The sequence below is a fragment of the Trachypithecus francoisi genome, unplaced genomic scaffold, assembly GCF_009764315.1.
Source record: "Trachypithecus francoisi isolate TF-2019V2 unplaced genomic scaffold, Tfra_2.0 Lachesis_group20, whole genome shotgun sequence".
Classification (NCBI taxonomy): domain Eukaryota; kingdom Metazoa; phylum Chordata; class Mammalia; order Primates; family Cercopithecidae; genus Trachypithecus; species Trachypithecus francoisi.
This window is the reverse complement of record NW_022681466.1, coordinates 19968891-19991783: the sequence shown is the minus strand read 5'-3', so window position 1 is coordinate 19991783 and position 22893 is coordinate 19968891. Positions and strand designations below refer to the sequence as shown.

At 46.5% G+C, this 22893-nt stretch overlaps 1 protein-coding gene across 3 annotated transcripts in view; it reads left to right on the top strand.

Moving 5' to 3' along the window:
* WIPF2 (WAS/WASL interacting protein family member 2) overlaps positions 1-18358 on the top strand; it is a 69134-nt gene extending 50776 nt beyond the window's left edge. Inside the window, exons 5-9 of one of the 3 annotated variants that reach the window (XR_004430591.1) lie at positions 832-1488; positions 10117-10326; positions 13398-13499; positions 14493-14835; positions 15871-18358. Coding sequence is in view for 1 of the 3 variants with exons in the window: in XM_033183134.1 (XP_033039025.1) it covers positions 832-1488; positions 10117-10326; positions 13398-13499; positions 14493-14533 (1010 nt within the window). In the remaining 2 variants the exon portion in view is untranslated. Of the gene's footprint in view, positions 1-831; positions 1489-10116; positions 10327-13397; positions 13500-14492 lie in introns of all 3 variants that reach the window. The other 2 variants (XR_004430590.1, XM_033183134.1) reach the window with 2 other exon arrangements.
* Positions 18359-22893: the final 4535 nt, after the last annotated feature.

The following is a 22893-nucleotide window of genomic DNA, read 5'->3' as shown; positions in this document are numbered from 1 at the left end:
TCAAGCCATTCTCCTGCCTCAGCCTCCTAAGTAGGTGGGATTACAGGCACAGGCCACCACACCTGGCTAATTTTTGTAGTTTTAGTAGAGATGGGGTTTCGCCATGTTGGCCACGCTGGTCTCAAACTCCTGACCTCAAGTGATCCATCCGCCTTGGCCTCCCAAAGTGCTGGGATTACAGGCATGAGCCACTGCGCCTGTTGTAGAGTAGATTTTAAGTGTTTTCACCATAAAAAGAAAAGTAGGTGATGGGTATGTTAGTTTGATTTAATCATTCCACAGTGTATACATTTAACAAGGCATTGTATCCCATAAATACATAAAATTATTACTTGTCAAAAATAAAGTAAAATTTAAAAATAAATAACAATGTATCCTGAGCCTGAAACCATATTAAAACCTAGAACTAGGCCGGACGTGGTGGCTCACGCGTGTAATCCCAGCACTTTGGGAGGCTGAGGTGGGTGGATCACCTGAGATTAGGATTTCGAGACCAGCCTGGCCAACATGGTGAAACCCCGTCTCTACTAAAAATACAAAAATTAGCCGGGTGTGGTGGCGCATGCCTGTAATCCCAGCTACTCAGGGGTCTGAGGCAGGAGAATCACTTGAACCCATGAGGCAGAGGTTGCGGTGAGCTGAGGTCGTGCCATTGCCCTCCAGCCTGGGCAACAACAGCAAAACTTCGTCACAAAAAAAAATAAGCAAAAACCCAGAACTATGCAAGTCCTTTCCCTGCTGCCATGCAGGTTGCACTAAGGAGCTGAGTGAAGTAGAGATACTGACCAGTATCTGTCTAGCTCTGTTGACCCCATGTTTGTGTATTTGTAGAGAACCTGGCTGGTAAGCCGACCCTGCAAGTCCCCAGTTCCCGAGCTGCTGCCCCAAGGCCTCCAGTATCTGCAGCCAGCGGGCGTCCTCAGGATGATACAGACAGCAGCCGGGCCTCACTCCCAGAACTGCCCCGGATGCAGAGACCCTCTTTACCGGACCTCTCTCGGCCTAATACCACCAGCAGTACGGGCATGAAGCACAGCTCCTCTGCCCCTCCCCCACCACCCCCAGGGCGGCGTGCCAACGCACCCCCCACACCTCTGCCTATGCACAGCAACAAAGCCCCCGCCTACAACAGAGAGAAACCCTTGCCACTGACGCCTGGACAGAGGCTTCACCCTGGTCGAGAGGGACCTCCTGCTCCACCCCCAGTCAAACCACCTCCTTCCCCTGTGAATATCAGAACGGGACCAAGTGGCCAGTCTCTGGCTCCTCCTCCTCCGCCTTACCGCCAGCCTCCTGGGGTCCCCAATGGACCCTCTAGCCCCACTAATGAGTCAGCCCCTGAGCTGCCACAGAGACACAATTCTTTGCATAGGAAGACACCAGGGCCTGTCAGAGGCCTAGCACCTCCTCCACCCACCTCCGCCTCCCCCTCTTTACTGAGTAATAGGCCACCTCCCCCGGCCCGAGATCCTCCCAGTCGGGGAGCAGGTAAGTGCTTGGAAGCACCTTTTTCCCTATCGTGCTATGAATTGATTTTATCTTTTCCCCAGAGCACTCCTTGAAGACAGTAATTCATTTATTCATTCAGTGGGTTTATTGAGTACCTTTTTATGCATCAGATCTGTTGGTAGGGAAATAGCAATAAATAGAAAAGACAAAAAGTTCCTGTTTTGGACAGTCAAACCAGTAAAATATATAAGTACATAGTATGTAGTATGCTTTAGAGAATTACAAAGCAGAGGAGAGGAATAAGATGTACTGGGGCGGAGGTCGGATGATGATAACTTAAATTGGAGCAGTAGGGAGAGAGTCAAGACAGTCCTTACTGATAAGGTGAAAATTTGACAAAGACCTGAAGAAAGTGACGAGTAAGCTTAGTAGTTATCTAGGAGAACGGCTGTTGCAGGCAGTGGGAACAACAAATGTAGAGGCCTTAAGGCAGAAGTATTCTTGAAACATTTTGGGGATAGCAAGGGGGCCTTTGTGGCAAGACTAGAAAGACTGAGTGGGGGAGGGAAGAGTGGTAGGACTTAGAGGTTGGAAAGCTGGAGCTGCAGGGGAGAACACTGCAGGATTTTGCAAAGACCTTGAATTTAACTTTGTGAGATGGGAAGCCACTGGAGGGTTTTAAACAGAGAAGTAGTATGATTTGACTCACCTTTTAAAAAGATCACTAGCTCCCATGTTGATAACAGACTGCAGTAGGACAAAGGTGACAAAAGGAGACCAGTTACTGGGCTGTTGCAGTAAATGGCCAGATGGTTAGGACTACTGCGAATTATGGGAAGATAGGTGTTTGGTTTGAGACAAGTTTGAGATGCCTGTTAGGTACTCAAGAAGAGATAGTGAATTGGTACTTGGCTATCAGACTCCAAAGTTGAGGGGAGAGGTCTCGGCTAGAGAGACACATTTGAATGATATTGAAAACCACATGCTAGATGAAGTCACCTAAGGAGTGAGTGTGGATAAGAAGAGTCCTAGGAGGCTGAGGCAGGAGAATTGCTTGAACTCAGGAGGCAGAGGTTGCAGTGAGCCAAGATCACGCCACTGCACTCCAGCCTGGGTGACAGAGTGACACTCCGTTTCAAAAAAAAAAAAAAAAAAAAGATGAGGGCTAAGCCCTCGCCCTCCTACATTAGAGGCAAGAGAGAGAAAGAATACCCAGTGGAGGAAACAGAAAAGCTTCTAGTGAGGATGAAAGGAGAAAAAGCAAGAATGTGATGGAGAAACTCCAAGGTAGAGTAAGTGGTCAGCTGTGCCCAGTGCTGCAGATGGGTCGGGTAAGTTAAAGGCCAAGAACTGGCATTGGTCTTAGTATCATGGGACCCTTTGGAGTAGTTTCAGTGGAGTGGTGGAGGGCGAAAGTGAAAGCTTAATTGGAGTGGGTTCAAGGATGCAGGAATAGGAGGAGAGAAATTGGAGATAGCAATATAGAAATCTCTTAAAAGAGTTTGCTGTAAAGTCCAGGAGAGAGGGGTGAAGATAAGTGAAGTGAATGTTGGAGGAAGATGTGGGGTTGAGAGTTGGTTTTTTCCCATCCCAAGATGGGAGACCTATTTGTATGCTGATGGAATGAGTAGCATGAAACTTAGGAGAGAGGGAAAAAAATTGAATCAGAGGAGAGGGAACAGATTGCCTGAATAATGACCTTAGGAGGCCAGAGGAGAGGGAATGTGATCCACAGGTAAAAGGTTGGCCTTAGATAGAAATGTGGTTCTTCCATAGTAACAAGAGGGGAGGCAGAGCATATAGGCTTAGAAGCAAGTGGATAGGTGGGTGTAGTGGTAGAAGCAAGTGGAAAGTTTATTCTAATTTGCTTCTGTTTTCTCAGTGAAATGGAAAGCAAGAGCATCAGCTGTGATTGAGGCGAGGGAAGGAGAAGGCAAGTTGAGGAGAGAGAAGTGGCATGAAATGGTCATCTGGAGCATGGGAGTATGGGTGGATTAGGGAAATGTGCTCAGATAGGTAATCACGCAAAGGGCCCACTTGAGATTATGGGCCATACGTTTCATGTGAGATTAGTCTCATGTGTGTTCAGCTGTGATTTGCAGGTACAAAATAAGAGTAGAGCTCTGTTTAACCAGTGTTAGCATGTTTTAGGCATGTGCGACTCTAAGGGAGAGTGAGGCAGGAAGGAAAGGGTGTATGTGAGGGAGTGATTGCAATAATGGAGCCTAAGCTGGGTGAGGAGGGAATTCAGGAACCCTGGAAAAAGAAGAGGTTGTGTAATCTCCTTATAATTAGCATAACTGAAATTTTAGAGTGAGGGGAGACCATGACAGCTCTCTGGGGCCTTATTGGACCTGGGAATTTTGGCTCCCATATCCTTGTATCATTAGACTTTGAGATATACCCTCCACAAACAGCTTCTTAGCCTTTATTTATTTATTTGTTTATTTGTGTTTTGAGACAGAGTCTTGCTCTGTCATCCAGGCTGGAGTGCAGTGGTGCGATCTCTGCTCACTGCAACCTCCGCCTCCTAGGTTCAAGTGATTGTTGTGTTTCAGCCTCCCAAGTAGCTGGAATTACAGGCAAGTGCCACCATACCTGGCTAATTTTTGTATTTTTAGTAGAGACGGGTTTTCACCATGTTGGCCAGGTTGGTCTCAAACTCCTGACCTCAAGTGAGCCACTGCGCCCAGCTCTTAGCTTTTATTTTAAAGTCAGTTTCTGTAGGTATAGAACATTGATTAAGGAGTTATGTCATGGAGTCTGGGCATGATGGTTCATGCCTGTAATCCCAGCACTTGGGATTGGGGAGGTTGAGGCTGGCAGTTCACTTAAGCCCAGGAGTTCGAGACTAGCCTGGGCAACATTGGCAAAACCCTGTCTCTACAAAAAATAATTTTAAAAAATTAGCCTGGCATGGTGGTGCATGCCTGTAGTCCCAGCTACTCGAGAGGCTGAGGTGGGAAGACCACTTGAGCCCGGGAGGTGGAGGTTGCAGTGAGCCGTGATAGTGCCACTGCACTTCAGCCTGGGCAACACAGCAAGACCTTGCCTCAAAGGAAAAAAAAAAAATGGTAAAGGTTATATCATTAAGTAACAAGGCATTAAAAGCCTATTAACCTGTGTGCAGCTGCTTTATTTGGTACACACAGATTTGTACTCTGGCAGCTGGCCATCTAACATAGGGCAGCCAAACAGTGGCCTGCTGCATTCCTGATCCCATATCTCCCTAGCTTTAGCCATAAGGAGGTAGTCCTAAGGTGGACCTTGATTCTGTAAAGTTCAGGTTTGACTTTTTTTTTTTTTAACTTAGGGATTTTACAAAAGACTCTAGGGATTTTACAAAAGACTCTTTGAGCAAAGCTCATATCTTTCTGACCTCATTCAGGAATAGAAGAAGAGAAAAATGCTATTTCCGTGGGTTGAGCTGGGTACTTTTAAATGTCTGCAGGCTTTCTTGCTTCCCACTTTACCATTCTTTCTCTGTGATAGCTAGGGCTACAGGGGTGTTGCCACCATGTCTGGCTCATTAAATTTTTTTTTTTTTAAGATGAGGTCTGTGTTGCCCAGGCTGGACTCAAACTCTTGGGCTCAAGCCATCTTCCCACCTTGGCGTCCCGAAGCCCTGGGATTACAGATGTAAGCAATTGTACTGGGCTAGAGCAGCAATTCTTAAGAGTGATAAACCGGAAAAAAATTGAGGTATTTTAGTCAGAGATCATTTGAGTATTACCTCGATTTGTTGTGTGACATTGGACAGATCACTGATTCTCTCTTTTGTCATCTGTAAAATGTACATTTGAAAAGTACAGTGGGGGTAAGGCACAGAGGCTCACACCTGTAATCCTAGTGCTTTGGGAGGCTGAGGCAGGAGGATCGCTTGAGACTGGGAGTTCCAGACCAGCCTGGGCAGCATGGTGAAACCCCATTTCTACAAAAAATAAAAAAAGTAGGCCGGGTGCAGTGGCTCACACCTGTAATCTTAGCATTTTGGGAGGCTGAGACAGGCAGATCACCTGAGGTCGGGAGTTCAAGACCAGCTGGCCAACATGGTGAAACCCCGTCTGTCTACTAAAATACAAAAATTAGCCGGGCATGATGGCGGGTGCCTGTAATCCCAGCTACTCAAGAGGCTGAGATAGAAGAATCACTTGAACCCGGGAGATTGTGGTTGCAGTGAACTGAGATGGCACCACTGCATTCCATCATGGGTGGCTGAGCAAGACTCTGTCTCAAAAAATAATAATAAATAAAAATAAATTTTAAAAACCTAGCTAGGCATGGCAGCGTGTGCCTGTGGTCCCAGCTACTTGGGAGGCTAGGATGGGAGGATCACTTGAACCCAGGAGGCAGAGGCCGCAGAGAGCTGAGATCACACCACTGCACTCCAGCCTAGGCAGCACAGCAAGACCCTGTCTGTCTCAAAAAAAAATCCTAAAAACACAAAAACTAGTATTATTGGTTCATAGAGTTTGTTTCAAGAATTTTTTCTTTGCAGAGTAAAACACTGTCCATTTTTAAGGGAATTTAAAAAAAATTGAAACCATCATACTTTTCTCAAAATTAGGGTTAATCTTGGATTACAAAAGGCTGTCTCCTATCCCAGGACTTCTTTTGCAAATTGTTTTTTAGGGACTGGAGTTCTGGCTCTGTCACTTGAAACAGTCTTAAAACTGGATCTGGGGCCGGGTGCGGTGGCTCACGCCTGTAATCCCAGCACTTTGGGAGGCTGAGGCGGGCGGATCACAAGGTCAGGAGATTGAGGCCATCCTGGCTAACACGGTGAAACCCCGTCTCTACTAAAAATACAAAAAATCAGCCGGGCGTGGCAACAGGTGCCTGTAGTCCCAGCTACTCAGGAGGCTGAGGTAGGAGAATGGTGTGAACCCAGGAGGCGGAGCTTGCAGTGAGACAAGATCGTGCCACTGTACTCCAGCCTGGGGGACAGAGTGAGACTCCATCTCAAAAACAAACAAACAAACAAAAAAACTGGATCTGACAAAGCCCAGAAGCTTATTGGAGACAGCAGAACCTGGCTGGGATGAGGGAGGGAGCTGGAGGAGCCAAACAGATCACTCTTATCCTGCTCTATTTTGCCATTCCAGGTCATCTCATCACTGTCACCTGCCTGGTGTCTAGCTGGTGCCAGTGTCCTTGTGAACCTGGCTAACCCTGTCTACCTTGCTGGCCTTGCCCGGGAGTAGATACAAATTCTCAGGGCCTTGAGGAATCTGGGTTTTCGGGAATATTTTTCAGGGCTTAAAGAAGCTTCTCTTAAAGAGCTTTGGTTTGAGTAGGTTTGGAATGAAAATAAGGCTCAGGCCAGGCGCGGTGGCTCACGCCTGTAATCCCAGCACTTTGGGAGGCCAAGGCGGGCAGATCATGAGGTCAGGAGATTGAGACCATCCTGGATAACATGGTGAAACCCCATGTCTACTAAAAATACAAAAAAATTAGCCGGGCGTGGTGGCGGTACCCGTAGTCCCAGCTACTCGGGAGGCCGAGGCAGGAGAATGGCATGAGCCCGGGAGGCGGAGCTTGCAGTGAGCCAAGATTATGCCACCACACTCCAGGCTGGGCAACAGAGCGAGACTCCGTCTCAAAAAAAAAAAAGGCTCAGAGATCTGCTGGGAGGTATAAGATTTCTCTTTAATTATTGCATCTAGTGTCCCCTGTTTCTACTTGAACAAAGCTTGGAAACAGGAAGAGTTGACATTCTGAGTGTGTCTTATGGGAAGCAAAAACATTTATTGGGCTTATTGTGTCAGCTTGTGTGTGTGTATGTGTGTGTGTGTGTGTGTTCCATTACTGTTGTACATGCTTAGCTACAGTCACTATAGAAATTCTGACAGTAGTCAGGAGGAATAATAAGACACTCTTTTCTTCAAGACAGTCTTGCTCTGTCACCAGGCTGGAGTGCAGTGGTGCGATGTTGGCTTATTGCAACCTCCACCTCCCAGATTCAAGCTCCTCCTACCTCAGGCTCCAGAATATCTGGGATTGCAGGCATGCGCCACCACGCTTGGCTAATTTTTGTACCTTTTTTAAAAATTAGAGGTGGGGTTTCTTGCCCGGGCTGATCTCGAACTCCTGGCATCAAGTGTTCTGCCTGCCTCAGCCTCCCAGAGTGCTGGGATTACAGATGTGAGCTACTGTGCCTGGCCAAGATACCGTTTTATTACTAAAAACAGTTTTGTCTGTTAAGCTGAGTAGTCTCTTCATGTACTATTTAGGTAACAACTATTTATCGGGCCACGTGCTGTGGCACATGCTATAATCCCAGCCCTTTGCTGAGGCTGGAGCATTACTTGAGCCCAGGAGTTTGAAGCTGCAGTGAGCTGTGATTCCACCACTGCACTTTAACCTGGGTGACACAGTGAGACCCTGTCTCTAAAAAAAAAAAAAAAATTGAACATGGCCCAGATACCAAAAGATGCACTTCCAAGCCACTGAATTGTAAATCTGGTTGGAAAGATACTATGCAGAATACTGGGAGTTATGAAGAGCAGTGTGGGAGAGTAGAACGAGCAGACATGTGTCTTGCCGGTTTTTATTTGATCTGCGACCTTAAACAAATAACCTGAGTCCCAGTTTTCTCATTTGTGAAATGGGGATAATACCACATTCTTTACAAGTGTGGCTATAAGACTTTTTAAAGATTTAATATACCTAAAATGCCTGGAACATAATAGATACCCAATAAATGGTAGCTGCTATTATTGTTAGTTAATACAGTGCATAGGAGTAAGACAACTTAAACACATTAGAATCTATTGTATTCCAGTCATATTGCCATGTCTTCACACATGCTTTTGACGTTACCTTCTACTTGGTAGCAAATTTTCATCTTTTAAGAGTGAATTTGATTTTTGGAAATGACCAAAAAGCAGATTCAGACACAGGTATGAATATCTTCTTTTTCTTTTTTTTTTTTTTTGAGGCAGAGTTTTGCTTTTGTTGCCCAGGCTGGAGTGCAGTGGCACAATCTCGGCTCACTGCAACCTCTGCTTCCTAGGTTCAAGCAGTCCTCCTGCCTCAGCCTCCCGAGTAGCTGGGATTACAGGCGTGCGCCACCACTCCCGGCTAATTTTTGTATTTTTAGTAGAGACTGGGTTTCTCCATGTTGATTAGGCTGGTCTTGAACTCCCAACCTCAGGTGATCCTCCCGCCTCGACCTCCCAAAGTTCTGGGATTACAGGTGTGAGCCACCACGCCCGGCATAGGTATGAATATTTTCATTGGTGGTGGGGCGACCTCAGAAATGAAATGTGACCATCATATAATAGTGTTTATAGCTCTGTCTGCTAAAACTTGCTTTGGAGGCAGTTCCAAAAGAGGTGTTTGCAATGTTTGAGCAATGAGACTGTTACTGGACATTTGTAACTTCCCACAATGAATCTGCTGTGTATATTTTGAAAGTCGCTCATTGATATTAGAGTAAGTGACATAGCCTGTATATGCTGTGGGAGAGCAGAGGTGGAGGGACTCAGAAGAAAATGGATTGCTTTGGGAAAGGCTTGAGAAGATGGGACTTGGATTGAACCTTGAAGGGTAGGGAGGATTTGGAAATAAGGGAAGGGGGGATATCAGAATATTGTGAGGGGAGTCACAAGAGCAAAGCATGTAATTCAGTTTATTCAGCAGACATTGATTGAACACCTGCTGTGTGCTGTACTTGGGAACCCAGAAGGAACTGCTCTGACATCAAGGGGTACGCAGTATACTGGGGGAAGAGTACACAGAAGAAATAATTATAACAGTCTATTCAAGTGGTAGATACGCACAAGCTGCAGTGGAAATGCAGAAGAGGGCTCCTGACCTAGCCTAGCAATAAGAAGGGAAGAGGAGAAGCCAAACTCAGGCTGATAGGCATGGTAGGTTACTATGTAAGCAAAGGCTTTGAGACTTTATTTATTTATTTACTTATATATTTGAGATGGAGTCTTGCTCTGTTGCCCAGGCTGGAGTGCAGTGGCACAATCTGGGCTCACTGCAACCTCCACCTCCCAGGTTCAGGTGATTCTTGTGCCTCAGCCTCCTGAGAAGCTGGGACTACAGGCACACGCCACCGCACTGGGCTAATTGTTTGTATTTTTAGTAGAGATGGGGTTTCATCATGTTGCCCAGGCTGGTCTCGAACTGCTGAGCTTAGGCAATTTCTCCCACCTTGGCCTCCCAGAGTGCTAGGATTATAGACGTGAGCCATCATACCCAGCCACGGTTTCAGACTTTATGATTTAGGCAGTGCAAAGGCTTTGAAAAAATTGGATCAAGGTTTTAGGGAGATTAGTGAGTTGGTGTTAAGCAAAATGAATTTGGAGGGGTAATAGACGAAGCAAGGAGAACATTCAGAAGGCTTTTGCAGTGGAACAGGCTAAATATAAAGAAGACCTGAATTAGAATTGTGGAGGAACGCCTGGAAAAGCAGAAAAAAAATCAAGAACAGATAGGGTTCTTGACTGGTACGAAATGTAAAAAGGCCATACATTTATTCTGAATATTGGTATCTGGAAGAATGGTGATGTTATTCAAGTAATAAGGACAAAGGGGAACCAGGCACTGTGAGCCTCTGTGGGACATGTTATTCTTTTAGCTCATGTGTTTCAAGTCATTCTGCCGCTTGCCATCTCCACATCCAAACCTAACTACTTTGGATTTTAATTGCAGCTCCTCCACCCCCACCACCCGTGATCCGAAATGGTGCCCGGGATGCTCCCCCTCCCCCACCACCATACCGAATGCATGGGTCAGAACCCCCGAGCCGAGGAAAGCCCCCACCTCCACCCTCAAGGACGCCAGCTGGGCCACCCCCTCCTCCTCCGCCACCCTTGAGGAATGGCCACAGAGATTCTATCACCACTGTCCGGTCTTTCTTGGGTGAGTAGCTAGCTATCTGTAGTTTCATGGTTCCTGCGGTGACTTCACCCACTCCACTGCCATGGCTGCCAGATGGCCACCGTAGAGCGGGAATGGCCACATGGGATCCTTTGTTCACAATAGTTCTCCTCCTGACTTTATCCTCACACTTATGGGCTGTGTTCATTGACTTCCTTATCTTGATGTGAATTCTAAGCATGGATGCTTTGGAATAGGTTGAAGTAAGATCAGCAAGTGTTGTGCTAGCTTAACTCTAAAGCCACTCCAAAGATGAGTTTCTGTAGCTCACTTTTAGGTCAGAGACTCTGTATCTTCTTTAGGATTATTCAGACAGGACTTACGTATTCTCCTAGGAAGGAGTGTTCCTTTGTAGCTCTTCAAAAACAAAACATTTGATTGTTCTTGGAATTACTTTTTAAAATTATTTTTTATAGAGACCGGGTCTCACTCTGTTGCCCAGGCTGCTGTCAAACTCCTGGGCTCAAGCAGTCCTCCAACCTCGGCCTCCCAAAGTGCTGGGATTACACATGTCAGCCATCACACCCAGCCTCACAGCCCCTCCTTGGAATTTTTGGGGAAAAAAAAAAAAAGTCCCATGGCACATTGCCTGGAAAGAAACAAGAAGAAAGAATAACAAAAAATATTAAAGCAAAAAGGATCGGGTGTGGTGGCTCATGCCTGTAATCCCAGCACTTTGGGAGGCCAAAGTGGGAGGATTGCTTTGAGCCCAGGAACTTGAGACTAGCCTGGGCAACATGGTGAAACTTCATCTCTCTAAAAAATACAAAAATTAGCTGGGTGTGGTGGCACACGCCTGTGGTCCGAGCTACTCAGGAGGATTGCCTAAGTCCAGGGAGGTTGAGGCTGCAGCAAGCCATGATCACACCACTGCATCCCAGCCTGGGCAACAGAGCGAGACTGTCTCAAAAAAAAAAAAAAAAAAAAAATCAGCTGGGTGTGGTGGCTCATGCCTGTAATCCCAGCACTTTGAGAGGCCGAGGCAGGTAGATCACCTGAGGTCAGGAGTTTGAGACCAGCCTGGCCAACATAGTGAAACCCCATCTCTACTAAAAATATAAAAAATTAGCGTGGCATGCCCCTGTAATCCCAGCTACTCAGAAGGCTGAGGTAGGAGAATCGCTTGAACCCAGGAGGTGGAGGTTGCAGTGAGCCAAGATCGTGCCACTGCACTCTAACCTGTTGACAGAGCAAGACTCTGTCTCCAAACAAAAAAACGAAACCCAAAACATACACGTTAATCCAAAGCCACTAACTAGCAGTGTTATTTTGAGGAAGTCACGTTACTCCTTGGGGCCTCACTTCCCTTATTTTGTAAAATTAGGCTGACTAGATGAGAAGTGTATCAGATTAACTTTTCCAAGATTATAAATGTTGGGGGGCTCTACCTAAAAGATTCCAGTTCCTTGGTTCTGGGAGTAACCCTAAGTAAAGGTTGTCCAGAGGCTATTGTTAGACCCCTCTGTTGAGGACCCCTGGAAAAAATCTCTGAAAGGTCCCTTGCAGGCCTAACACTCTAGATTCTTTTTTTTTTTTTTCTTTTTCTTTGAGATAGCATCTTGCTTTGTCATCCAGGCTGGAGTGCAATAGCACAATCACGGCTCACTGCAGCCTCGACTTCCCAAGCTCAAGCAATCCTCCCATCTCTCAGCTTTCCAAGTAGCTGGGACCAGAGGCGTGCATCACCATGCTTGGCTAATTTTGTATTTTTTTTGTAGAGATGAGGTTTTGCCATGTTGCCCAGACTGGTCTCGAACTCCTGGGCTCAAGCTACCTGCCCACCTCGGCCTCCCAAAGTGCTGGGATTACAGGCATGAGCCACCATGCCCAGCTTCTAGATTCTTTAATGGTTGCTGTCTTTATCCCCTGTCCTCCATGTTCTAGTCTATTCCTATTAGGCATGCCAGGGTTTTTGCTTTAAAGATATATCCTTATTGTAGAAACCTTTGGGATGTGATCAAGCCACACTTATAGAAAATTTGAGCCTTCTTGTGGAAGGGCCATAGAAAATAGGAGTAGAAGCCATGTTGGCTGTCCCAACTATGTAAGTGAAGGTAACATGGGCTGAAAGGGAATTATCTGCTCAAATCTCTCACTAGCCATAGACAAATATTCCCATTTTAAATTAATTTCTGCCAATTTCTGGATTTAGATCAGTTGTTTTGCCATCACGACAGTCCCTAAGATGTTATTAAAACACAGAATCGGCTGGGCCTGGTGGCTCACAGCTGTAATCCCAGCACTTTGGGAGGCCGAGGAAGGTGGATCACCTGAGGTCAGGAGTTCGAGGCTAGCCTGGCCAACATGGTGAAACCCTGTCTCTACTAAAATTACAAAAATTAGCCAGGTGTGGTGGTGCATGCCTGTAATCCCAGTGATGCTGGGCAGAAGAATCGCTTGAACCTGGGAGGCGGAGGTTGCAGTGAGCCAAGATCATGCCACCGCACCCCAGCCTGGGCAACAGAGTGAGACTCCGTCTCAAAAAAAAAAATCTCTTTCTGCTTATTCAGAAAGAATTATATTTGTTCCTGCTACCATGCAAACAACTGGGCTCCTGTCCTGTTCTGTGCCTGACTTGATGGAAAGGTTTAAAGAATCGGCTCAGGCTAGGCATGGTGGCTCACACCTGTAATCCCAGCACTTTGGGAGGTCAGGTGGGCAGATTGAGCTCAGGAGTTCGAGACTAGCCTGGGCAATATGGCGAAACCCCGTCTCTACTAAAAATACAAAAAACTCGCCGGGCGAGGTGGTGGGCACCACTGCACTCCAGTCTAGGTGACAGAGTGAGACTGTTAAAAATATATATATATATAAAGAATGAGCTCAAAGATGCACTACTTAGTACAGAGAGGTTTCGAATACATGCCCTGTGCATGCAAGGCGTGTGGGGTGATGCTGCTGCTGTTCTCAGGGTCGTTAGTTTGGTGGTGCAGTAGGTCCTCACGGTACCTCAGAATGCCTGAGAGATTAGTAAGTGGGGAGGGTTGAAGTGGTCAGAGGCCTTGGGAGCACAAGCAAGGATGATAGGAATTAATACTCTGTTCTTTTCGCAGATGATTTTGAGTCAAAGTATTCCTTCCATCCAGTAGAAGACTTTCCTGCTCCAGAAGAATATAAACACTTTCAGAGGATATATCCCAGCAAAACAAACCGAGGTGAGAATAATAAAAAGATTTTTCCATAATTGCATAAAATGTAGAATTTGTGTGTTTTCTTAAGTTAAAATTTGCTTCTCGCTGGACGCAGTGGCTCACACCTATAATCCCAGCACTTTGGGAGGCCGAGGTGGACGGATCACAAGGTCAGGAATTCGAGACCAGCCTGACAAACATAGTGAAATCCTGTTTCTACTAAAAATACAAAATTAGTCTGGGCGCGGTGGCTCACGCCTGTAATCCCAGCACTTTGGGAGGCTGAGGCAGGCAGATCATGAGGTCAGGAGATCAAGACCATCCTGGCTAACACGGTGAAACCCCATCTCTACTAAAAATATAAAAAATTAGCCAGGCGTGGTGGCGGGCGTCTGTAGTCTCAGCTACTCAGGAGGCCAAGGCAGGAAAACTGTTTAAACCCAGGAGGCGGAGGTTGCAGTGAGCCGAGATCACGCTACTGTACTCTAGCCTGGGCGACAGAGGAAGACTCCGTCTCAAAAAAAAGAAAAAAAAAAATTGCTTCTCGTCATCTTCATTGACTTTTTATTTTTTGAGATGGAGTCTCCCTCTCATCGCCCAGGCTGGAGTGCAGTGGCGCCATGTTGGCTCACCCCAACCTCTGCCTCCCAGATTCAAGTGATTCTCCTGCCTAAGCCTCCCAAGTAGCTAGGATTATAGGCGTGTGCCATCATGCCCGCATTATTTTTGTAATTTTAGTAGAGACTGGGTTTTGCCTTGTTGGCCAGGCTGGTCTCAAACTCCTGACCTCAGGTGATCCACCTGCCTCGGCCTCCCAAAGTGCTAGGATTACAGGCGTGAGCCACTGTACCTGGCCTCTCATCTTCATTTTCTTAAGCAAAACAACAATAAAACTTAGTCCCCAGATTTTAAAGATTAGCTTAAAGAGCCTGTCTCTAATTTTAGAAATGTGTGGGTTGTTTTGATTCTGGTGGGTGACCTATATGTGTGTGGTTTTTATTTTGTTTTTTTTTTCAGCTGCCCGTGGAGCCCCACCTCTGCCACCCATTCTCAGGTGAAGCCTGGCTTGGTCCTGTTCCTCAGGAAAAGGATGGACCTTCTCTTCTTCTCAGATGGTCCCTTCCATTCCCCTGAAACCTGCATGAGAGCTCCTAACATGTTTCTCCAATGCAACCAACCCCTAGACTCCAAGTGTCCTCCCAGCTCACGTCCATCTATGCATCTCGTCTCTGGATTTGGTGACCAGACTCTTTATATTGACAGTAGGATCTCAAACCCTGCATCCATCCTTCCTCCAGCAAGCCCTGCTAGCCACATGAGGAACAAGTTTCCGTGTCTCCTGCCTTCCTCTTGGGGAAAGGTGCCTTGTTGTGATGAAGTAACTCACTGTTGGGGCAGGGTGGGGAATGGTACTCCTTCCTTCTCCTGTCCACGGTGGGGGAAGCTTGGCAGGTATATTATATTTCATCATTTAGGAGGCTGACATGACCAGGACTTATGGGTGGGAGGGGAGCATTTTTAGTGAAGCAAGAAAGGAGTTTGCCAAGAAGTGATCTGTTTTAAAGGTCATATTTGGAGAAAGGGCAAGGAATTGGGTCTGCTTTATTTTAGGGGTATTTTGTTTTTGTTCTCACCTGCTGCCCGCCCCCACCACCCCAGGGATAAATTGGATATAAACACTAAATACTAATCAGTTGAACTTAACATTTAATAAAAAGAGAGGGTAAAATAAACCGAGGACCATTTTAGAACTAGTCAGTTCTCTGCAGCAAAGGGACCAGGAGCCGTTTGAACCCTCTGGGACCCCTCACCCCACTGCTTCACGGTGCTAGGCTGAGGGATGTTTTTCCTCCCCCTTACCGCCCATGCCCTCGAAGGAAAAGTCACTTTTTGTGGAGGGCATCATTCATTCCTGATTCACAAACCCCAAAAACCTCTGGTGGGAGATAGGAAGATAGGGCATGGGCCTAGGCCTTAACCTCAATCCTGAGTCTCCCTCAGTCTTTTCTGACTGGCTCTGAAGTTGTCAGTGGCTCTTTCTGTCCTTCAGCCCCTGGAAGGTGCTCCAGGATAACAAAGAAGGGCAGGTTGAAGCCCCTCATGGAAGGAGCTGGCTTTGTGGCGCTGCAAAGGACTTTTAAGTCCTGCCTGTACTGAAGTTCACAGCCCACCTGACTGAGCAGACTCTTCCTGTTCCTTTCTCTACCACCCTTGCCTTCCCAGGACTGCACGATTTAACACAGCAGAGTACAGAAGGGTGAAGAAGTGAGCAGGGGCTCATGAGGATATTCAGATACTCCTCTGTGCCAGGAAGCACAGAGACTTTGCTGAGTTTTGCCTCAGTTCAGCAGATCTTCCTTGGCAGCCAGCCATAGGTTGTTTCTTTGTCTTCCAGGTCCTAAAGAGCACAGAGAAAAATGGAGGTCCCCAGTCTAGGTAGGAACTGTCGTTGGCTGATTGGACGAGGACTTCTTTTTTTCCAACAGCAGGATGGGGCTTCTGGGCTCGACACACCAGATGCTTTGGTTTTCTACAACTGTTGCTACGTGTAGAGGCTGTTCAGAGCATGGCATGAGAGCAAGGAGACCATGGCTACTCTTTGAAATGGATGGGGAAAATTATCTTAAAAATTTAATCACACACATCACAGGCTTAAACTGTGTTAGGGACCTTTCCAGTTGATTGGATCACAGGCTAGAGATCTGTGCATGGTGCCAGGTGAAACCCAAGTCTCCCCAGTGCTAGGTGAGGGAGGGCTCAGCAGAGGTAATGTGTATGGGGTCTGCTGTCCTTTGCCATCCCCTAGACCACATTAACTCTGGGACAGACCATGATTAGGTGTGTCACCAAACTTTTCCTAATAATTTTTTATGTATCATTCTTTTTTCTAAACTGTTAGCAGTTATCTCCCAGAAGTATCCCTAGCATCCTGAAGTAAACAGAACTGCTGGACGTGGTGGCTTACGCCTGTAATCTCAGCAATCTGGGAGGCCAAGGTGGGCAGATCACCTGAGGTCAGAAGTTTGAGACCAGCCTGTCCAACATGGCGAAACCCCATCTCTACTAAAAATACAAAAATTAGCTGGGCATGATGGCACGTGCCTGTAGTCCCAGCTACTGGGGAGGCTGAGGCATGAGAATCGCTTGAACCCACGAGGCGGAGGTTGCAGTGAGTGGAGATGGCGCCACTGCGCTCCAGCCTGGGTGACAGAGTGAAACTCCGTCTCAAAAAACAAACAAAAAAACAGACAGAACTGAGAGAGGGGATGCTAGTGGAGGGAAAAGGAGAGAGTACAAGAGTTCATACTGCAGCAGAGTTCCAGGGCAGATACTGACAAGCGACTAAACTTTGACTGTGAAGTCTTCCCATTTATTTTTGAAATGGGAGTCGATGCCTTTTGTACATTATCAAAGTGTCTTTTTTTTTTTTTTTTTCCTCCTTTACTCACACAGAGCATCAAAATATCACGAGTAAAGCCAAACCCCCGCTTTTCACTGGGGCTGATACCTTCCTCTCCATGGCCCGCTGCCCCTCAAATTCCCCAGCACTTGGACTGTGTCACATGGATATTGATTGTGTACTTGTTGTCTCCGCCTCATGCAAAAAGGCCTGGGTCTAGATCTAGTCAGATGGGTTTTTTTCAGAGCATGTTGATGATACAACACCTGTTTAAATGTCTTTGCCTTATACATTATTTGGTCCCGCTGTTAATAATAGATTTATTACTATGTATATTTACTATTGAAGATGGGAATGTGATCTGCATAGTTATCAGTCTATTTTCTATGTTGTAAAAAGCTTCTAATATAGGGTTTAAGGTGGGCTGGCTACAAGAGCACTAAAACTCCTCACCTTTTAAACTGCTTTTTTTATCTGCTTGTGGGAATGTCGTCTCTTCCATGGAAGATTGGGTGGTCTCATGTTGAGGCTGTTGCCCAGTCCCATTAACTCCCTTGTCCCCCCGCAGAAGGAAGAGACATTTCCCAGCTAAGCACCAGGAAGCTGTGTTAAAAGCCCTTGTATGGGTTTGGTTTTGTGATGTTCTTCCCTAATGGGAAAAACTTTATAGTTGTTTCTTACTGCCCTGTGTGGGAAGCAGGGCGGTGGCCTCCAGGTTTTTAAATGAGCTAGATGTCCCTCTTCCCCTTCTCTGGTCACTGAACCTGGACCAAAGCACTTTGATATTCCAGGTGTGATTTTCTCTGTCATGGGGATTTGCTCCAGCTGCAGAGCCCCATCATTTTCACAGCCTAGGCCAACAGAGTGAGAACCTAGGGCTACCCTAGCTGATGGATGTGAGGCTGCTGTCTCCAGGAGCTCATCCCAGCCCTGCTAACTGGCAGCGGCAAGGATACTCGTCACCGGCCATTGCACTGGGGAACTCCCTCACCCCATGGCTTCCCAACTTGAAACCCCGATTTACCTCCAGGGAGAGGTGAGAAAAAAAGTTTAAATAGACTTGCTACAGAGCAACTCAGGGTTGGGGTGTGTTTTAATTCTCCTGATCACTTGAAATAATCTGTAGGCTGAGTGCTTATGGGGGTGGGGGAGAAGGGCGACTCCAGGGTCCTTCCCTTTTGTGAAGCTCTGGGGGTGGAGTGTGGGCATCTGAGGCCCTATGATGGCACTACACTGAGCTGTCTGTCCTTCTGGAACCCCAACCTGCAATCAACTGCAAATCAAATTCTTCACATTCCAGCTACAGTCTTTTTTTCCCCATTGAATCTCAGTCCCTGGCCATGTGGTCAAGGTGGCTTTCTGTTAGGCTATCCTAATTTTGGGAATGGGAGGGGAGAGACGAGGGCCATTATAACTCTGCCTTCAAGGCTCATCTCTTCAAAACAAAACAAAACTACAACCACCATTAAAACCACATGAAAAAGATTAACTGTAGGGAGGGTTTGGTTCCATTCAACTCCACATTCATTGTGCCTTTACTTGTGTTAGATTTCTGTGCTTTCTTCCCCCCCCTCTTTGAAGCAATTAAAATCTTCCTTGATAACTGCTGTTTCTTTCTACTCTTGTTTCTGGCAACTTAGTGGGTTCCTTCTGTAGTTGTCTTAAATCTCATTCCACTGGTGGCAAGAGGGGGCCTAGCCTTCTTTTCTCATGTCTAATCTTTGTCCTTTCTCATGGTGCCCTGCATGGAAGTCACAGTCAACACTGAATAAATGACTAGAATGACATGTGTGTGTGCATGCGTGTGTGTGTGTGTGTGTGTGTTCATCTGTCTGTGGATCAATTTCTTTTAGAAAATAATTTATTGTATGATTTATTTTGGAGTTATATTCTGATTACAGTGCTCCCTCTCCCAAATAGCATTGATTTTTTCCCCCCCTCTAAAATGTATAATCTGGTCTCAGGTTGGATTCTTTGGTACATTTCTTTCTTCTGGATGCCGTGCAGTTTAATTAAACCTTGCTTAAAAACAAAAAGTGAAAAATGTGTACTCTTGTGTGGAATACCGCCTCAAGTGGTGGCACAGAGAGGGGAGAAAACCTTTGCCTCATAATTTGGGTAAATGTAGTGGTTTGATTCCAGGTCTTTTGAAAAGGCAGATCTACTGACTTGGGCAGAGTCATCTACAGCTTCCTGGGGGTCTTCTTTCCTGCCCTCCAGCTGTATTTTGAAAATTACAGTTCTAGTTGGCCAGGCGTGATGGCCCAGTGCCTGTAATCCCAGCACTTCGGGAGGCCAAGGCAGGTGGATCACTTGAGGTCAGGAGTTCGAGACCAGCTTGGCCAACATGGTGAAACCCCATCTCTACTGAAAATACAAAAATTAGCCGGTGTCGTGGCGCATGCCTGTAGTCCCAGCTACTTGAGAGGCCGAGGCGGGAGAATCGCTTGAACCCAGGAGGCGGAGGTTGCACTGAGCTGAGATCATGCCACTGCACTCAAAAAAAAAAAAAAAAAGAAAATTACAGTTCTAGAGTTCTAGTTACCCTTCCTGGGAGATTCTGATAGTCCTTATTTTATTATTTTTTATTATTATTATTTTTGAGACAGGATCTTGCTCTGGAGTGCAGTGGTGTGATCATAGCTCACTGCAGCCTCCAACTCCCAAGCTCAAGTGATCCTCCCACCTCAGCCTCCTGTGTAGCTGGGACCACAGGTGTGTACTGCTGTGCCTGGCTAATTTTGAAAATTTTATTGTAAAGATGAGGTCTCCCTATGCTGCTCAGTCTGGTCTCAAATTCCTGGGCTCGGCCTGGCGCGGTGGCTCAAGCCTGTAATCCCAGCACTTTGGGAGGCCGAGACGGGCGGATCAAGAGGTCAGGAGATCGAGACTATCCTGGCTAACACGGTGAAACCCCGTCTCTACTAAAAAATACAAAAAACTAGCCGGGCGAGGTGGCGGGCGCCTGTAGTCCCAGCTACTTGGGAGGCTGAGGCAGGAGAAGGGCGTAAACCCGGGAGGCAGAGCATGCAGTGAGCTGAGATCTGGCCACTGCACTCCAGCCTGGGTGACAGAGCAAGACTCCGTCTCAAAAAAAAAAAAAAAAAAAAAAAAAATTCCTGGGCTCAAGTGATTGTCCCATCTCGGCTTCTCAAAGTGCTGGGATTACAGGAATGAGCCACCACACCCAACCAGTCCTTATTTTATATTTCTACCTAACTCCCCTTTGCGCATTATTTCAGGGAACCTAAGAGGCTTCCTGGCCTTGTGACCTTTTCCTTGAATCTCTTATAAGTCTTTCTACCTGTGTTACACGGCAGATTCTCAAATTGAGGCTACAGGAAAGAAGGGTGGGGACAAAGCATACAGAAAGTATGTATCTGTTTTTATATGGGTGTTGGCTGTTTTTCCTCACTGCTTTTTAAGCTGAATCTTAGCTGGTTTTCTTGAACTTTGCCTTTAGGTGTAAAAATTCAACCAGACACTCTCTCCTTACTGTGGTCAGCTGACAGCATAACCACTAAGGCTTAATGAGCTTAACTTGCACTTTGATCACTAGCAAAGGTCTTGAAGTTATTTCTCTTCCTCATTCATAATGGGTGTGTGTATGAATCACTCTCACATAATTTAGATATAAAAACCTATGAGGATGAGGGAGGGAGGAGAGAAAAAAAGGACTCCTTTCATTTTCATCTGTACTTCCCAGATGGGCTGAATCCCTGATTATTTGACCCATCATTGTTATTAATATGGTTAATAAACTACCTGTTTATTGATTGAATTGTTCCTCCGATTTGAAATAGCCTGCAAATGGAGTTTGCCTAAATGACCTTCGACTTCCTAACCCTATAATTCATTCTGTCTTATTGTGATGGTATTGCTAGTGCGTGTGTGTGTATGTCTACACACACACACAAAAGGATGCCAGACAGGTTCTTCCAGTGTGATTTGATTCCTTATCCATGATACTGTGTATGAGTTAGCAGGTGATAAGGACACTAGTTTCCTCCCTCCATTACTGAGGCAGAGCTGCTTGCCGTGAATGTGCCTCTTAAGTATTTCCCAACCCAATCTAACCATGAACTGAGTGACCCACTGGAAGGAAGCTGCCTGTCTCCAACTTCCTAGTACTCTGCAAAGAGAGGTAAAGGAACTATGGAAAATGAACTAGAACTAGAAATATGTTAACCTCAGGATTCTGACTGCCCCAGAGGATAACTGGGGATATGCTTTGCCTCTGACATCACTGGAGCCCAGTCTGGATCGTTTTCACACATAATTGAATTCATTCTCCACTCCTAGGCGTAAGGGTGTGAGACTTAAAGGAGTATATGCTCTCCAGCCACAAGTGTTTATGCAAAGGGTAGATGTCCACTTGGCAAGAATGTCCTTTCCATTCCTTCAGCAAGCACTTATTGTACACTTTACTGTGTACCAGGCGTCTACAGTATGAAGATGAAAAGTCTTTTTTTGCCGGGCGTGGTGGCTCATACCTGTAATTCTAGCACTTTGGGAGGCTGAGGCAGGTGGATCAAAGGTCAGGAGTTCGAGACCAGCCTGACCAATATGGTGAAACCCTGTCTCTACTAAAAATATGGGCGCCTGTAATTCCAGCTACTCAGGAGGCTGAGGCAGGAGGGTTGCTTGATCCCGGGGGGGACAGGTTGCAGTGAGCTGAGATTGCGCCACTGCACTCCAGTCTGGGTGACAGAGGTGAGACTCCATGTCAAAAAAAAAAAGTATTTTGTTTTTTCCAATTTGGAAATGGGGTCTCGCTATGTTGCTCAGGCTGTCCTCAAACTAGGCTCAAGGGATCCTCCCACCTCAGCCTCCTGAGTAGCTGGAATTACAGATGCATGCCACTGTGCAAGGCTAAGACATGGTCTTTGACTCCAAGGAACTCATAGTTAGTAGACTTCAGGATAGCTACCAGGAGAAGCCTATGCAGGGTATTAAAAGGCTTTATGAGAGTTAGCCAGGGAAGATGGAAGGCGAGTGACATTCCAGACACAGGAAACAGCAAAAACAAAGGCAAGAAACAAGAAGCAAGAAGCAAGAAACAATATGATGTGTACCCATCACGTTGCTGGAGGCTCATTATTAGTGCAAAGGAAAAGCTTCAAGTAGATAACCTTTCAGTCCTGACACTCTGAGATTATTTGCCTGCTTCCACGGTGGTCATTTACACCTGTAGGCTTTTCTTGGACCACTGCTATGTTTCCTGGTGTTTTCTTTCTTTTCCTTTTTCTTTTTCTTTTTTTTTTTCTTGAGGCGGAGTCTTGCTGTCTCCCCCAGGCTGGAATGCAGTGGCGTGGCCTGATCTCCGCTCACTGCAAGCTCCACCTTCCGGGTTCACACCACCTTGCGGGTTCACACCATTCTCCTGCCACAGCCTCCCAGGTAGCTGGAACTACAGGCACCTGCCACCACCACGCCTGGCAAATTTTTGTATTTTAGTAGAGACGGGGTTTCACTGTGTTAGCCAGGATGATCTTGATCTCCTGACCTCATGATCCACCCGCCTCAGCCTCCCAAAGTGCGGGGATTACAGGCGTGAGCCACCACACCCAGCCGTTTCCTGGTGTTTTCATAGGCTCCAATATGCATGCTAAGTACTCATAGCTGCCTCTGCTTTCTCCTTGTAACCAAGGTAGGTTGTTTACCATAACCACCCCCTTAAAGCTGGCTGGGGCAATTTTTACATGCCCATGTTATAAAGATATGAACAGTGAAGGTTGCTTCCTGAGTTCTGTTGTCCTACGAAGACATCAGAAATACCATCTAGTCCTTTTAAAAGCTTCCATTGTGGCCAGGAGCAGTGGCTCACGCCTGTAATCCCAGCACTGTGGGAGGCTGAGGTGGGTGGATCACGAGGTCAGGAGTTTGAGATCAACCTGGCTAACACAGTGAAACCCCCTCTACTAAAAATACAAAAATTAGCCAGGCATGGTGGCGTGTGCCTGTAGTCCCGGCTACTCAGGAGGCTGAGGCAGGAGAATGGCTTGAACCCAGGAGGTG